At 38.7% G+C, this 17,327-nt stretch overlaps 1 protein-coding gene across 4 annotated transcripts in view; it reads left to right on the plus strand.

The window, feature by feature from the left end:
* The window catches only part of NFAT (NFAT nuclear factor), a 211,785-nt gene that overhangs the window by 162,898 nt on the left and 31,560 nt on the right, over window positions 1-17,327 (plus strand). For 3 of the 4 annotated variants that reach the window (XM_019049618.2, XM_072302637.1, XM_019049620.2), the window contains 7 exons: window positions 10,703-10,813; window positions 12,174-12,298; window positions 12,762-12,898; window positions 14,196-14,403; window positions 15,643-15,833; window positions 16,369-16,550; window positions 17,102-17,289. In XM_019049618.2, coding sequence (XP_018905163.2) covers window positions 10,703-10,813; window positions 12,174-12,298; window positions 12,762-12,898; window positions 14,196-14,403; window positions 15,643-15,833; window positions 16,369-16,550; window positions 17,102-17,289 — 1,142 coding nt within the window. The remainder of the gene's footprint in view (window positions 1-10,702; window positions 10,814-12,173; window positions 12,299-12,761; window positions 12,899-14,195; window positions 14,404-15,642; window positions 15,834-16,368; window positions 16,551-17,101; window positions 17,290-17,327) is intronic. The other variant, XM_019049619.2, reaches the window with a different exon arrangement.

The following is a 17,327-nucleotide window of genomic DNA, read 5'->3' on the forward strand; positions in this document are numbered from 1 at the left end:
GACCCTTTTTCGCCACGAAGTACTCTAAAAAAAAGCAATACAGTGGCACCACTCCTGATGGCGAGATTGAGGTTGGAGGTTTACCGGCTGCAATCCCTATCATTTTAGCGACCAAAAAATTTATTTTTGTGATAACCATGATAGATACGTAACCAGTGGGTGCCTGTGGACCCACTCTGACCATAAATAACACCATTTGTTGACTTGATATAAGGGGGGTTTTGAGCAGCTAGATTGGGGTTTTGACACACTGTGCGCCGCACAGTGAACCGATTCATGAGGAGAGGTCGATCACCAAATTTCGAACCAGAAATTAAAAATGTTGCGTATATTCCCTTCACAAAATAAAGGTTGAGGTACGCTCTGAAAACGGATTTTACGAGAAAACCTGTAGAACCAATGTCGAACTTCTACGTTTCATATGAAGGAACGTGTGAGCGTTGAGGTTACCACATTTTGGGATCTCTCACATCTACTCGCTCCACTGTGCGCTACGTCACTCGCCTATGAACTTGGACCCCGTGCCATCGATTAAGGTCCAAGCGCTAAAAGTGGGCAAGCCCTCTCGCGCCACTTGCCCCTTGTGCTTTAGACTAAATAGTTTCTGGAGATTTTAGACCCTACATGACTGAATAGGAATTTGGAGTGTATTCATAGTTGTTCCTCTAACAAAGTTTCTCTAGGAAATACCCGTATAGACGGTGGAACTGCAAAACCCCGCAGTGTTTCAAGTCTCAGCTCCTGTTTTATTTTATCAAGAACGAACGAACATTATTGCATGAAATTTTAACAGAAATTCATCCCTTATATAACCAAGAAAAATCATGAGAGTTTCCAAGAAATGATTTTGAATATTTTTTCACTCAGGAAAAACAGGATGGCAGAAGTCTGCAGCGTTGCGAGGCGAGATACGCGTTTTTACAGTTTCACCGTCTGTTATGATGTACTATGTATATTGTTGTTAAAAAATGTCTAAAGAAGCCACCAAAACATAGCGCTATAATATTGCAGGACAAATTCTAAGAGACCCGTGTAAATTCTAACACCTTACTGGAGAAATAGATCCTTGCAAGATATTAAAACGTGGTTTCCCTGCAAAAAATACAAAATACTAAAGAGGGAACGCTATGATTTTGAAATTTATATAACTGCCCTGGTAAAAATTGGCGATAAGAGCTGCGTTTCAAAATACCATAGGAATTCTTATAGCCGACTAAAGAAAGCTACAGAAAATCATATAGCTGGCTGTAGAATGCGGAGAAAATCATACGGCCGGGCTATACGAAGCGATAAAAAATTATGCAGCCGGGCCATAGTTCCTATCGCCGGGCTTTACACTTTATCGCCTGACTGTTGCTTTTTCGCCATCGACTATAAAAGGCTATAAGAAATTGTGTAGAAATTCGTGTGCTTTGGAAATCATTAAGTTTGATACGGAACCACCTTAATATTTACAAAACACACATTATATTTTCCTTTAATACATATTTTTTTTCATCAATTAAAACGAGAATAATCCATACAGGATGTGCAAACATTTGAAAATCATGAGTTGAATAACGCTGACTCCGCCAGATTAAATATTAGAGCCTAACACAAAGCGGAGCGGCGACGCACTGGCGCCTACAAACCTAACAGGGATACTTCACGCATTGCGCTACGCGTGAAGTATCCCTGTTAGGTTTGTAGGCGCCAATGCGCGTTTCGCGCTGGCTGTCCGCCTGCCGCGCCGCAGCGACGAAGCAACTATTTCACACCAGAGGGATTGCACAACATCATACGAAACTGAAGGCGCTCGAATATATTAGTAATGACAGGCATCCATCAAAAGTACGAAGCTTTCCTCGCAAAATAAATCAAGATACTACGGCCCAAAAAGAGAGCAGTATTCCAAAAACTTACTAAGTCCTAGCATCCGTAATTAGTAACGTTTAGCATACACTTTATCGCCTGGCTGTTGCTTAATCGCCATCGGCTATAAAAGGCTATGAGAAATTGTGTAGCCGGCTATGGAAGCTATTGGAAATCTTACAGCCGGTTGTAGGTCTATGGTATTTTGGAACACAGATTCTACTGCCAATTTTTACCAGGGTGGAACGGGCCCATCTTGAACCCTGCCATACTCGGAATGTTTCTTCTTCGATATTTTGTGTCGGCGAATCACTGTAAACCCTCTTAAGGATCTACTTCCAAAGTTACGCTGATAAATTTTTCGTGGAGTTCGTAAATACTGGTGATGGTATATGTTTTTTAGACTACTTTAAACTCCCTCAAGTATACAGTGTGAACCATATGGGATCCTCCTATGCAAAGGAGCTGTGAAATTGAGGATCCAGCCGTCACAATGTTTCGCTCTCAATGTTTTAGGTGTGAAGACTCCTTAAACGCAGAGTATATCTTAAGAAGTAACCAGTCAGTGTTTAAACAAAAATGATTCAGTAAACAGTGCGTAAATCGGCCTACAAATCTGGTTTCTAGGAAAGGCTATACAGGAAGAAGATACTTATGATTTAAATTGAACGCGAGAATTTATGGCAAAGCGTGAATTATCGGCCATCGATATTCTCCCATTTGAAGCTATGCTAAAAAATCGATTATTCCAAGCACCCTTTAATCGATCCTTTTTCATTGGTTTAATTGCGGCAGATCAATCGATTCATCATCAAACACGACACGCCACTGATGCACTGAAAAAAAAATCTCGGTGTATTTACTAAGAAAATGGTAAAATTACAAAAAAGTCAGGGTTCTATTTGATCCCAGTTTTTTCTCCGTAAAATTACCATTTATGGAATTGGTAATTTTACCGAGAAATCTCGGTAGAATTATTGACTTTCTCGGTAATTTTACTGGACCCCGGTAAAAACGCCTATATTTTTATCGACTGTGGTAGAATTACCGAGATAAAATGGCAAAGTTACCGGGAATTGATTACCAATAAAAGTGGTATTCTTTCCTGAAAAAATCAGTAAAAATACCGGTTTTTAGGTAAGCTTGCCAGTCTGTCTTGGTAAAATTACCAATAATTGGTAAAAAAAGTGAGATGGTAAAGGTACCAACGGACCTTGGTAAAAACGCCGAGAATTTTTTTTCAGTGTGGCAAAGCGTGAATTATCGGCTATTGATATTTTCCCATTTGAAGCTATGCTAAAGAATCGATTATTCCAAGCACCCTTTAATCGATCCTTTTTCATTGGTTTCATTGGCAGATCAATCGATTCATCATCGAACACGACACGCCACTGATGGGAATAGGATTCGCGGAATCGCGGTAGGTGCTAAAAATCCAAGTCTGTCTCCACCTCTAACACTTCCACACCTCGCGCCAAGCACATTCGGCTCGAGGTGGAAGGAGGAAGAAAACGGCGAAAAAATAAACAAGGAGCGATAAAAATTTTGGCTCGAAGCGCGAGTGATAAGCGCGAGTATCATTCATGAAGTCTCTTTGAAGACGCGCGGAGGACATTAAGCCATCAAAATACACGGGCCGCCCGAATAAACAGACCCCGAGATCTAAAATTGTTTTTACGCCCGAATTTCGTTCGGCGAGGAACGCGTGGGCGTCGGGTTTACGGCGGAATTGAAGGATCGTTCACTTTTATTGCGTCCGAGTTTACCGTTTGTTTTCGGAAACACTTGGGCTTGGCGAGTTATCACCGGCGCGTAACTAGCCGGACCCGGAAAAAACGAACGCAGCCCCATCCCTGATACCGGAGCGCCTTTATAGGGAAAGTACTTAAATCTTAATCCTATCAGTACCTTAAAACTGTGTCATTGTCGTGGCTGATTGTTGAAAAGAACGGACAAAGCGATAGATAAAGAAAACACAAGGAGTATGGAGCGATCCTGATGGGTGGTTCTTATAGACTTAGTATGGACTAACTGTCGGGTCTTTAGTGGGTTGCCGTTAGTTAGTCCATTACCTACCGTCTTTGTCTATTACAACCACCTGCTTCCACCGATAGGATCCTTCCAAATCCTTTTTGTCTTCTTTGTCTATAGCTCTGTCTATAAATTTCAATAATCGGCCTGCTGAGCGACAGGAGCGTCCAAACAGTCGAACAGGCTAAAAAGACGTCATGCTCGAGGAGAACTTGTTGCGCTCCTGACTGTGTGACGCAAAAGCCGTCAGAGATCTTAGATTTCGCCCGCAAAATCGAGCGTATGCAACCTGGCCTACCGCGAAGTTCAAATAGTTGTATGTTGGGTTCGAACCCAACTTCGTACATTCTTTCATTGTTTTACGCTCGACGCATTCTTTAATAATGTCGAGTTTGCCTTTCGAAAAGCATCTCAGTTTGTTAATTCGCGTTACAAATCTGGGCGAAAGGAGCGTCAAAACAGTTCACCTAAAAAGACGACATACCCGAGGAAAACAATATTTGCGCCCGTACCCTGATAGAAAATCTGTTGGCAGATCTCAGATTTCGCCATTAGGTTCTCTCGTGGGTTGCCGTCCGTTAGTCTAGTACCTACCTCCTTTGTCCATTGCAACCACTCGCTTTTACCAACACGAAAAAATGGATTGCTGATTTAACTTTTATAATGTTAAAAAATAAGTCCGACATGTTTCAAATGTACATTTTAAAACAAAGGGGTGGTCTAATTAGCACTTTTTCATTGTAAATTCTATATTTAGACATGCCTGACACTTTTTTTCATACAAAATTGTTAACTCAGAAATTTCATTTTTTTCCGTGAACAAGAGCCCTCCATATCCTTTTTGTCATCTTTGTCTGTAGCTTTGTCTACCAATTTCAACAACCAGCCCGCTGCAGGAAGTCAGGGCAGCTGTAAGTTCATGTTATGGGAAAGCTGTAGAACAACAGAGCTCTCAAAACTGACGAGATAACTATTCGTACGTTGTGGTACGATATTTTGCCTAGTCGCCTGTTTGAAGGCGTTCCTGGGGCAGCTGTAAGTTCATGTTGTGGGAAAGCTGTGGAACAACTATCAGAGCTCTCAAAACTGACGAGATAACTATTCGTACGTTGTGGTACAATAATTTGTCTAGTCGCCTGTTTGAAGGCGTTCTTGGGGCAGCCGCAAGTTCATGTTACTATTTACTGGAAGACTCTAAGGGTGCGACTTTTTGCGCTGTTGTCTGTTCGAAGGCACTCTGTCTGATTGTCCACGTCTATAGCACCTTTAGAATGTTGTAATTTCAGCTGAGCACGCTGCGCGTTACTCGATTTTGAAATACCGTAATCGAGGGCTTTGAAAATTTCAAAGTTGATTTATTATTCAATGGAATGAGGAAACCGATCCTGCTTGAAGTGTTGGAGCGTCACGGTCAACAGTCATCGTAGGGGATAGAGGATAAATCCGAGTGAAATAACGGAATGGGCCTGTTGCATGCAAGAGATACAGCCGCGCGAATAGACTTTTTAGAGGTTAAATGACACGAAAATTACGATGGTCACATTAAAAAAGTCTGAAATACACTCCTTACAGCGCAATTTGCGTTGTTAGGAACGCGCTTTTTCAAATTTCCCGCGTCTGGGGGCAGTTTTCTAATCACCGGAAACAAGCAAACGGCGGGCTCGGTGATTTCCGGAAGATGCCGAGTCGTTGTTGTTGTTGTTATTTTTTCCTTCAGTTTGTTTACAAACCCAACGTGATCTCCTATAGTGGTCCATAAACGCTTTATGCGGTAACCAAATCGATCAACTTTTAAATATTCAACGCAATCCTTCTACATTTCATTTCACGATGTCACGAGCTCCGATTTTTAGGTTATGTTGTCAGTTTTAGTTGACCGGAAATAGCCGCGAGTTGCCGTTAATTGTTTCCGTTAGAAAACTGCCCCCAGACGCGGGAAATTTAAAAAAGCGCGTTCCTAACAACACAAATTGCGCAGTAAGGAGTGTATTTCAGACTTTTTTAATGTGAGCATCGTAATTTTCGTGTCATTTAACCTCTAAAAAGTCTATTCGCACGGCTGTATCTCTCGCATGCAACAGGCCCATTCGGTACTTGTGAAAATACGCACTCCGCAGCAATGACGTGCGTTTGGGTTGGGTTTCGGCGCGACATTACGCAACCATCGGATTGTCTGCGAGTTTTTAAGGCGCCTCGCACAGTGGATCGAGTCAATCAGAGAGGTGGGACGTGAAATTTTTTACTAAAACTGCAAATTCTGATGTTTATTTCGTCACATTTCAAATGTCAAGATGTGCTTCTCAGGGTGTCTACAAGTCCAGAATTTCCGGAAAGTCCGGAGGTAGTACGGATTTTTTAAGGGCGGCCCGGAAGCACTGAAAAAGTGCGGAAATTCTTCAAGAGGGTCCGGAATTTTTTGTCGCAATTTAAACGAGAAAGTCAAATTTTCGAAGTTTTTCGAATTTCGTCAATTGGTGGCACTGAAAAAGTACTGACATTTTCTGTCGAGGAAGTACTGAATTTCGTGGGAATGTACTAAAAAAGTACCGTTAAAGTACTGATTTTTAGTCAGCGTGGTTTAGTAGACACTCTGGCTTCCAGAAGAAAATTTTACGAGGAAACCAATGGACCCACTTTTAGAACCTCAAAGTTGTGTATAAACGGAGTTATAAGCGTCTAAAGTTTCGAAATTTTGTCCCTTTCTCAACGATCGACTCGATCCATTGTGCGTCGGCGGCTCACAATCAGTCAAGTTCGGCTCTCGAGTTAAGTTCCGAGCTTTTCGGCTGACGCTTGGGCTTGACACAGCAACGTGTCACTCGCGCTAGCGGCTCGCTACACGCGCTAGTCAAACGCGGCGTCTTGCCCGCGGCTTCAACTCATTATCATTGACGCAACGAAATCACCGAACCCTCCATTTCACGCGGCGCAAGTTTTCGCCGCGGGTCCGTCCACCAAACGCCAAGCCAAGCTGCCGAATAGACTCAGACTGCCATGCGATGAAGAACGTCATAATTATGCACATTTGGACATTGCCGAATTCCTCTAATTAAAAAAGGATTTTTCAGAAAGCTTGCAAATCGATGGCTACAGCGCGCACTGACAAAAAAGTAGCTTGGATCAAGCATGATAATTCTTGAATTTGCCGCCAAGAATTTTCTTTATCTTGCTTTAAGGTGATTCTTTCTTGATTCAAGAAAAATAATGCTTGGGTTAAGCAAAAAAGTAGCTTACATTAACCAGCAAAATTCTTGATTTAAGAAGAAATACTTCTTGGCGGCAAATTTAAGATTCTTTTTTTTCCAGTGCGACATCGTGTATCTCTATTGCGGTGCTTCAAAATCTCCGCTCCCAATTTATTTTTTCGAAGAAGAACAAGTGACCTCATACCTTGATTTATTACCTGTGAGTTATCTTTTCGTCCTGGTTTTCCAGGACGAAAAGGTTTCCTGGAATAGAATTTAATTTCCAGGTTTCCTGGTTTTCCTGGGAAAACCAGGACGAAAAGATAGCTCACATGTAATAATACCCAAACCTGGTAAAATGAAAAACCCATATAATTTACCTTGATTTATATCGAATATTCTGTACCAACACTGGAAAAAACCACATTGGATCCAGAGTCCAGACTCTTGAAAACATTGACAAGAAAAAATACTCTTGATTCAATCGGATTTTTGCTTGAATCAAAACGAAATCCGCTTAAATTAAGAGGCTTAGTTCTTGATTTAAGCTAGATTCTGATTGAATCAGGAGTACTTTTTCTTGTCGATGTTTTTAAGAGTCTAGACTCTAGATACAATGGTTTTTTTTTCCTGTGAACAGTGAGGAAAAATCACGGAAGTTTTCAAGAAATTACGCTAACTAGTTTTCCAAGGAAAAAATAAGTGGGAAAGCTCTAATACGTTCGTTAATAGAGAACCGCTCAGCTGTTTTCTATTTAAGCGCGTTTTTAAGTTACCCGAAGGGTATAGGCACCGTTGAGATAATAGAACTCGCCCACCAAAATTTCGACTATCAATTCGGAGAACACTATACTACCACTGAAAAAACAAATTGTAGAAAAACGAATAGCATCCGCCGTGCTTTAACATCAGAAGCATGAAATGAAGGCATCTTAGATTAAACTATTGTAAATATGTTGGGATTGTTGGGTATCTCTCCGCCATCTTCTTGTTGAAATGGTGCGCTATTTGAACACATTGCCACTAGGATACTAGAATGGAGATGTTGCATGTGTGAGGAATTTGCGATTTGACTGTCGATTCTTATGTAAAAGTTCGCGAGACACACGATGGTGCTACTGGTTTTTTCTGAAATCAACTCCCAAGCTCAAAAAAAGCTCTCAAGTTGAGGCCAAAATGGAGGGGATATATCCCACCCTACCCTGAGAGTCCGCCTCTACATCAAAACAAACTCTCCATGCAAAGATAGGGAGCAAATACATTGACAGGACTGCCACTTTATTTGGGGACTCTAAAACTGAAAACACGGCAACCCTGCTAATAGAATTTGCTCCCTATATTTGCATGGAGAGTTTGTCTTGATGTAGAGGTGGACTCTCAGGATAGCGTGAGATATCCTCTCCATTTTGGCCTCAACTTGAGAGCTTTTTTTGAGCTTGGGAGTTGATTTCAGAGAAAACCAGAGGCACCATCGTGTTTCTTGCGAACTTTTGCATGAGAATTAACAGTCAAATCGTAAATGCCTCACACATGCAACATCTCCATTCTAGAGGCAGGTTAAAATCAAAAATCACTCCGAATCGGCTGAGCGCCTAATGATGTATGACTGGAATTCTACAACGTCGCAAAAGGAGATACGTGGTCTCGCACTGTAGCCATCCAAATAATTTTTTCTCGCTTTTATTTTCATGTATCAAAGAAAATTCCTACTGAAACATATATTATCATGATAAAAGAAACTGTGGGCAATATAACGGAGCTAAGTAACACGCGAATCGTATGAACCTAGTTCGTTTTGATTGTGGCTGGGTCGTAACTGTTGATCAATCCACTGAAACCAGTAGAACTTGTTGCTTGAGTCTTCGGACTTTAAGTTCGGAGATTTCTCCATTCGCCGCTTTTGGCTGTGATAACCTCCTAGATGTTGGTTGTACTGTGGTTGTCGTGACATTTCGGGAGGAGAGTGTTGTCGAAGAGCCAAGCAGGACCGCGCAAGCTCACGAATCGGTTGTGAAATAAATTTAAATTGGTGAAAGTGATTTACGAAAGTATAGACGATACGACCTTTCCCTCTGCCTATTAACCTATTCTGATATTCATTGATTGAATTGGTTTTAGGATGGGTAACGTCCACGAAAGATGTTGTTCACCGCAAAAGCTCTTTTCTCTCGTGCGGGACAACTCGCAAGCCAATAAGAAGACCCAAGCTTGGGACTCCAGCCTTCTTGAATTTTGCGCATCCTTTTAAATTGGATCTTTTTCGCCATTTGAATTTTGAAATTACCATGCGATTCAAAACATTTTGCAATTTCTCCTTTTTTTTTGTTCAAAAATCACCGGGAAACGATATTTTTGGAGGTTGTTTCAACGTGTCGAGTCCATCCTGTACATTTGACAATTTTTCTGTCGATTTCGATGAATTTTGATGTACCTATAAGGTCATTATGGGAGATTTTTTTTTTTTTTTAATCCGAGCTTTTGCATTCTCTGAACCATTCCTCCCTCCTTTAATTGAGTTGGAATGGCGCCCCTGCAATTTCTGTTTTAGTAGTTTTCGTTGGCTGGTTTGGACGTATACCTTTCATTTTGTACGTATCAACAGAGTATTGTCAGGCACCGAGTAAGTGTCCAATTCGAAAGGGGGCGCACATGCGAACTTGATTCACTCTCAAGGACACCGCCTGCATACGTTCGAATGTTTGGTATTGGAAATTCAGTCGTGATCTCCGTTCGCCTCATGCGGAAATCAGCTTTAACCTCTACTAATTTGTCGGTGAAGTCAGGCAGAACATTGCGTTTATGTAGATACTCCTCGCACGATCACCGACTCGTTTGCTTCGCAAATCATCGCCCATATTCGGTCCATAACTATCCCACGTATCAGCTTTCTGACTCCCCAAAGTTTCATTTTTGATCAAAGTTCGTTCTAGAGACCTATTCGACTAATATTCGGGATTTGCGGCTACCGGCAGGTAACAACATCTAAACGAGCTCGCCTCCTTCACATTTTTAAATTAAGATTTAGGAAGCGCCCTTCGAGGGGCTTGGAGGACAAGACACAAGACGCACAAGCGCAGGTTTTGAAAAATAGAGATATTTGTGATTTAAAGTAAAACTAGTTCAAATTCACTCTCTGTGAAAAATTCGCTTCCAAATTCCAATTTTTAAGCATCAAAAAGTAAGTTTGAACTTTCTCTCCACCATAAGGATCCATGTAATTTGGAAACTTCAAACGCATATTTCTCGAAATAGCAAAAACTTCACTAATGCGCCTTGTCCTCCAAGCCCTTCATTTAAGGGCGCAAAGTGTCCTCTCGAGATTGGGCCGCATAGCGGCCAAGGGGCTGACCCCTCAGTTGGTTTAAACTCCGCTTGATTGCTGCAGCCACTTCTACACTGTAGTTATTCGAAACCATCATCTGAATTATCCGGATTCATAAAATGTGTAATCCTAATATGAATGATTTGTCTACCCTTTTTCTCCAATGCCTCACCATCCACCTACTCTTGTTTTTTTTTTTTTTTTTTTTTTTTTTTTTTTTTTTTTTATCACCTGAAAATTATTTGGAATTGTTGTTGATTTTGGTTTAAACCGCATTCCGTACTCATTTTTCATTTTTGTCTGTCCAATTTAGCCACCATGAAGTTGACAACCGTTCCTGAGACGATACTACGTCCTCATAGAAAGTTCATGAAAGGAGTGCCCAGTAAAAGGCTCGCCCTCAGTCAACACAGGTTGATCGCAGGTAATAATTCTTTTCCAACTTGCCATCAATTTTTGGCCACTATTGCTACTCTCTGGGAATCATATCCCATTTGTCTTATTTGCGTTAATTATTCGGGATAAGGACTATACTGGCAACTATCAGCATAGTCAAATATAAGGCGATGCCGAGTTTTTGCAACCCAATAGGTGTGCTTATCCAATTTGTATAAAGTCGAATATTTTGGTGACCACTCAAAGCTTTAAACAACACATTCATACCGCAGTCGTTATTCCTTTTCACTTTTTACCTTTTTAATACCTTTTTTGCCACCACACTTAAGTGTCAATTGGTGTGAGAATAAAAATAAAGCTACAGTAGACTCTGGATTATCCGGATTAATTGGTGCCGGGTCCGATCCGGATGAAAAAGAAATCCGGATAATAATAGTAAACACAAACACCACCAACCAACACCACAGTATTCTTATTATGTATACATCATGTACATACCAACACGAATTTAAAAGGTTAACGCCAAACTGAACGACTCAATGGTGATTGTGAATGGTAGCCGACAACGATAAATTACAATACAACGATTAAAGCGCGCATTGCGTGAAGTATTCATGCAGTCTTGTAACCGCTAATGTGCGTTTTAGGCTAACTAACCGACTGCACTGCGTTTGGCGTAATGCGAGAAGTATTTATGCAATCTAGTAGGCGCTAATGCGTTCCACGCCGAACTCACTGTTTGGCGCAATGCGTGAAGTATTCCTTCAGCCTTGCAGGCGCCAATATGCTTTGCGACCGCTTCTCCACGGATCCGCTCACTTATCGGAATGCGTACGTAGTTACATGGTTGCAAAATCGATCCGGATAATCCAGAGTCCGGATAATACGAAGCCGGATAATCCAGAGTCTACTGAATTAGCAAAGTAAACAAGCTGATATTAAAAGTTCATATTGAAGCTTTCCCTCCTATTTTAAATTTAAAAAATCTAAGATTATCACCAAGGGAGGGCGGCGAGCCCTTCATTACTTATCGACCTCTTTCTAGGAAAAATTTTAGTTAACTTTGATAAATTCGACATTTTTTTAAATTTTATCTCTTCTCTGGAAGATTTGGCTAAAATGACACTCTTGGAAAAAATCAAGTGCAATAACTTTTACTCTTTCTATGGGAGGGGGGGGGGGGGTGTCAAATACTAATTAAAGCAGAAGCATACAGATGACATGTACCCTATCCTCTTCAGATGATTCTAATTATTGATTAATCATTCTTAAAACTCCATTATTTTTGTCCATCATAGCTTCAAATGTTCTAGGAAAAACCATTCAAGTAATGAACAGTTCAATTTATTTCTAAACTTAATCCTTTTTTCTCCATATTCTTTTTCCAGCCAAAAAAGAAGATTCTTGCATGAATGTAGACATCTGTGACAATTCAAATGATTCAGGTCTGGGTTTCGATCACCATACAGATTACAAGTACACCAAACACCCTGCATACTCGTATGACCAAGAGGTAATTTCGCCATCATGCTATATCTTTTAAAAATGATTATTCAGAATTTTTTCAAGCCGAAGAAGAAATTTTTCATCTCTTGTTTTGATTGTACTTTGTTTTCTTTCATATTTTATCATGAATTGGTAATATTTTTATGGTCATATTTCAAAATTTATCGTACATCCTGCTCTACATTTTCAATGATATTTTAGCTTTCCCTTTTTTTTCAAAACATTTTTTGTATATTAATTCCTAAAATTTTTGTGAAATACTCAGAATTTACAATTCCAAAAATTCAAAAATTGATTTTCTAACTGTGATAAAGAAAATTGCTAATATTTCAACCTCATTATCAAGGTAGATAAATCATCCATCAATTTGGTGAAGATGCAGATTTTCTGTATCCACATCTGCCTCTACAGTTGCCTATGCTTGAATATGCTCCATACTTAAAATTGATAACTTGAATTTCACGTTACAGCAGAGCTATTGGGCAGAGGATACTTATAATAAAGTGAAAAAGAAAAAGTATGATGTAAAATTGGAATCGGACGACGCCACAGACAATTTTACCTTCCCCATCTCCTCACTCAACAATTCAGGCATCACTCCTGTCAAGTAAGTTCCGTCATTTTAATACCACCAACTTTTTGCCTTTCTAGCTCCCCCTTTGTTCCTTGATTATGTAGGGACTTATCCGAGTCTCCCGCTCAAAGGAACGTATCTTGATTTCGCTGTTTCAGAATTTCTTTCTTACATTTGATTTTTTTATAAGAGAACCATCACTTACATTTTATTTGTTCCTAATAGAACTATCGTATAAATTTTCCTGTAATTCCTAGTAATTTCTCCTCAGTATTGGAAGAAAATACTTTGAAATTCTCAGACTAAATCGTGTGACAGTTCTCCCTTGAAAAAATGTAATGTTTGTAGAAATACTGAAACAGCACTGCCAAGATACGTTCATTCATGTGAGAAATGGCAATTCTACATAATTTCTTACTTTTAAATATAATTGTCTCAATATATACAGAATGAAATACTTACTCACTCTAATTTTGGTACATTTTATATGAGATGTATCATGTACGTTGAGGATTTTTAATGTACATCCTCTCAGGCATATACATATATAAAAGCTGAATACATGAAGTTTCGTTTTCTCAACATCTTCATCTAAAAAAGTGGGGCATCTGGCCACACAACTAAACTCTCAATGCAAGTTGTCTGCTTGTTATTTGTATTTTGCTGGTTTCTTTGGCAATAATTTCAAGTTTTGCTCAACACTCTCACTTAGTTCAATGGGACTAGCCTCAGATATTGATAAAGCCAGTAATTTAGGGCAAGATAACACGTTACTCATGAATTTCATTCAACTTGTAAAGTGTGTCCTCTCTGTCCAAGCGTGAAACAAGATAAGTAAAGTTGGCTTAGGTCAGTGCAAGTTTGAAGTCAAATTTATCATGTCTCTCAAATGAAATTGCGCTCAATGCCCACTTCTTAAAGTTATGAAACTTGTTTGTGCTTTTTTTAAAATTAAGCTTTCATTATTTTTTCATGCTTTGCATTATCGTAGGTTTTGTTAGTTCATTATGAGGTAATTTTCTCACCCCAACTAATTTTCTTTTCCTTTTTTTACAATCAAATCATATGCATTTGGGAATTGTTGCACTAAAGTAAAAACAAGCATAATAAGGCGAAGTAGATGTTAAATAATTTCACCAACTTAAATAAAAATAGCCAAATTATTCGCCGAAAGTAGCTATGAAATGAAGTAAAATCCATCAAGTTTCTGAAACAGCTGAAAATTTTAGCTTTTTTGTCAACAATGAGTCATAAAGGTAGTTGATTTTATGTGTTATCCATGTAAACTTTTACTTAACGTACTAAAGTTTTTTTTCTTATTCTCTTGCAGTGTTGTCAGACCTGTGAAATTATCTTCCTTACGTGGAAATTCTGGTCCAGTCACACTTACATCTCAGCTGAGTGCTACAAGTAGAGATGGAAGTGTTTCTTTGCAAATTTTGAGTCAACCAGAGCAGCAACACCGTGCTCGCTATCAAACTGAAGGAAGCAGAGGAGCTGTCAAAGATAGGACTGGAAATGGTTTCCCTGTCGTAAAGGTAATTTTCGTTATTCAAATATTTTCTAGAATCTCACTTTTGAACTTTTTGAGGAATGTTCCGAATTTGAAAGGACATAATCTTACTTACTGTGGTAAAACAAAATCTTTGCATGGTACATGACTCTGAAATTTTCAGAGTAATGCCTGCAGCAATTCGTCCATGATGACATAAAATGCTCACATTAATACCAAAATAGCACAGGCAAGATACGGTCCTTTGTGCAGGAGATGACAAGCACCTTCATGGATTTAATAATTATTTGGGGCTGTTATCACAATTCTTAAAATGCAGTTGATAAAAGCATTTAAATTTTTTTTAAAAATATGTACTTCGAAAGTTACTCTGGGTATAGTATTACTCTTATTTTTTCCAAGCCTAAATTATTCTCACCCTCTGAAGAAAATTTCTCACAAGTTGTCCTGTTTGCAAGAAGTATATAATAGTTTTGCTGCACAACATTTACAACGATAAAAATCTTTCCCTACTCCCGTAAAGTTTGATCTGCTATATACTGGATCAGTTTACTTACTTGAATGCCGAACAGCATCTCATCATATTTCCTGTAACACTGAGGCTCACGCTCCTAACCTTCTTTTCGCCTCTGTGAAATCAATCAGATGACTTATTGTTTGTTATATACAAGTGAAGCTCAGAAATGGAGGATCGATACCATCGAACAGCTGTGCAATCATGAAGATGAGATCAGAATAAACTTGTGGTTTTGCCACGAGCATTAATTCCGCTGCTTTTCCTGTTTGTCTCTTTTTTCCAACTTCGCCATCTTTTGCTTCATCGATCGTATTCAGTCATATTGAATGAAGCCCTCCGATCCAAAAATCCAATGATTCTGAACATGTCTTGTCTGAACTGATTAAACTTTCTGATGTTAATGCGATTCTGAAAAGCGAAACAGGGTTGTCTGAAAAATGTGTCAATCTACAGATCTACGGTAGGAAAACTTAAAAAGTTGTATTGGAAGGAAATAAGTTTTTAGAGATGCTGAAGACGCGCATATAGTATAAGGAACCATATGAATATGAATTAAATTAATAAAAGGAACTGTGTGCATAGGATTTGGGTTCTACATAGTGCCTTTTGATTTTATTTATTCGTACATAGTTCTTTTTTGCATAAATACGTCCATCCATCTTATTTTTCTAAGTTACCTTGTTTTCATCATTGTAATAATAAATTTACAACTTATGTTCATATTTTTTTCTGTTTTCAATTCTTCAGCTCTCCGGCTATAATAAACCAACAACGCTCCAAGTGTTCATCGGAACAGATCAAGGTCGAGTCATGCCTCACATGTTCTACCAAGCATGTCGGGTGCAAGGTAAAAATTCTACTCCGTGCATCGAGAAAAAAGTCGATGGTACAATACTCATAGAATTAGATGTTGATCCTGCCAATAATATGAATGTTACGTAAGTTACCAATTCACTGAAAACACTTATTTTTACATATGTTTCAAGAATTTTTTATTCAACCACATCAAAATTTCCTTGAACTCTTTGACAGATCTAACTCTTATTCTAATTCTTTATTTAACTTTCTTAATTTGACCTCTCCCCATCTTAAGAAAAATCAGCCGTTCAAAAAATTTCATTATCAATAAGTTGTTCCAGCTATTCGCAATATTTATTGATGTTGCACTTTTTAATCATTAAAATCTGTTAAAATCAAAATTATTGGTGCTCAATTGGAATAGCTTTATTGTGTACCGTTCCTTTCTTCGGGTTTTATTAAAAACTTTTGATGAAATTAAACAAGTTCCATTTTACTTCTAACTCTTAATTTCTACAAAAATTTTCTAAATTTCCTAATTTTCTTCCTGAATTTTTGGTTGTCTTTCATTTTTTAAACTCACATTCACATAATCAAAAAAGTTATTTAGCCATATGTACACTTAGCACTGCTGTATCATTACCTAAATGTTGACTCCTATTTGTTTTTTTGCAGATGTGACTGTGTTGGTATTTTGAAAGAAAGGAATGTTGATGTTGAGCACAGGTTTCCGGGTGAAAGTCCAACAAGAAGTAAAAAGAAATCAACCCGCTGTCGAATGGTCTTTCGGACATCCATCCTGCACCCTGATGGAACATCAGAAGTACTTCAAGTTGCATCTCAACCTATTGCCTGCAGTAAGTTGTTTTTATCATTAAAGTTTCCTCCTTCTTTTTTTATTTTTGATTAAGCCACATAAAATCTGAAAAAAATTCTTATCTCAGAATCTGAAGGTTAGAACTGTCTCTCTGAAAAAAAATACAATAACAGCTTGTGGTCTAATTCGTCTGAATTCAGATTTTGAAAATTTCATTCATGGATATGCTTCAGTAATGAATTTTCTAATAATGTGCTCCCGATCTCTTAAAATCATATTTTATTTTTCAGTGGATAGATTTTAAGTTTCTTGCCATGAACTTTATCTGTCTAATTTTTTGGGGCTCACTCATTAATTAGTTGGTGCATGATTTACGAATAATTATAAAGATAACAACCAGTTCGTACCATCCAAACCAATCATATCTGTCAAGACAGGATCCCCCCAGAGACACGAATCTAAAACAGACGTACTGTCCTCTAAGGTAATAACCTTCACCCTGAGTGCTCAACAGAAATATTTCTTATCATCTATTTATTGATAGAGTTTGTATAATATTTTTATCTGTTTCTTTTTTTCTATTCTCTTTAGCTCAACTTCCTGGTGTACCTGAAATTTGCAAAAAGTCCCTGACTGCTTGTCCAGCTACTGGGGGTTTGGAATTGTTTATCTTAGGAAAAAATTTCCTAAAAGATACCAAAGTGGTTTTCCAGCAAACTGAAGGAGACACCACTGTTTGGGAACAGTCTGTTGTTCCAGACAAAGAGTTCTTACAACAAGTAAGTTCTAGTTGATAAGTTTGATTTATACAAAAAAT

The sequence above is a fragment of the Bemisia tabaci genome, chromosome 7, assembly GCF_918797505.1.
Source record: "Bemisia tabaci chromosome 7, PGI_BMITA_v3".
NCBI classification, from domain to species: Eukaryota; Metazoa; Arthropoda; class Insecta; order Hemiptera; family Aleyrodidae; genus Bemisia; species Bemisia tabaci.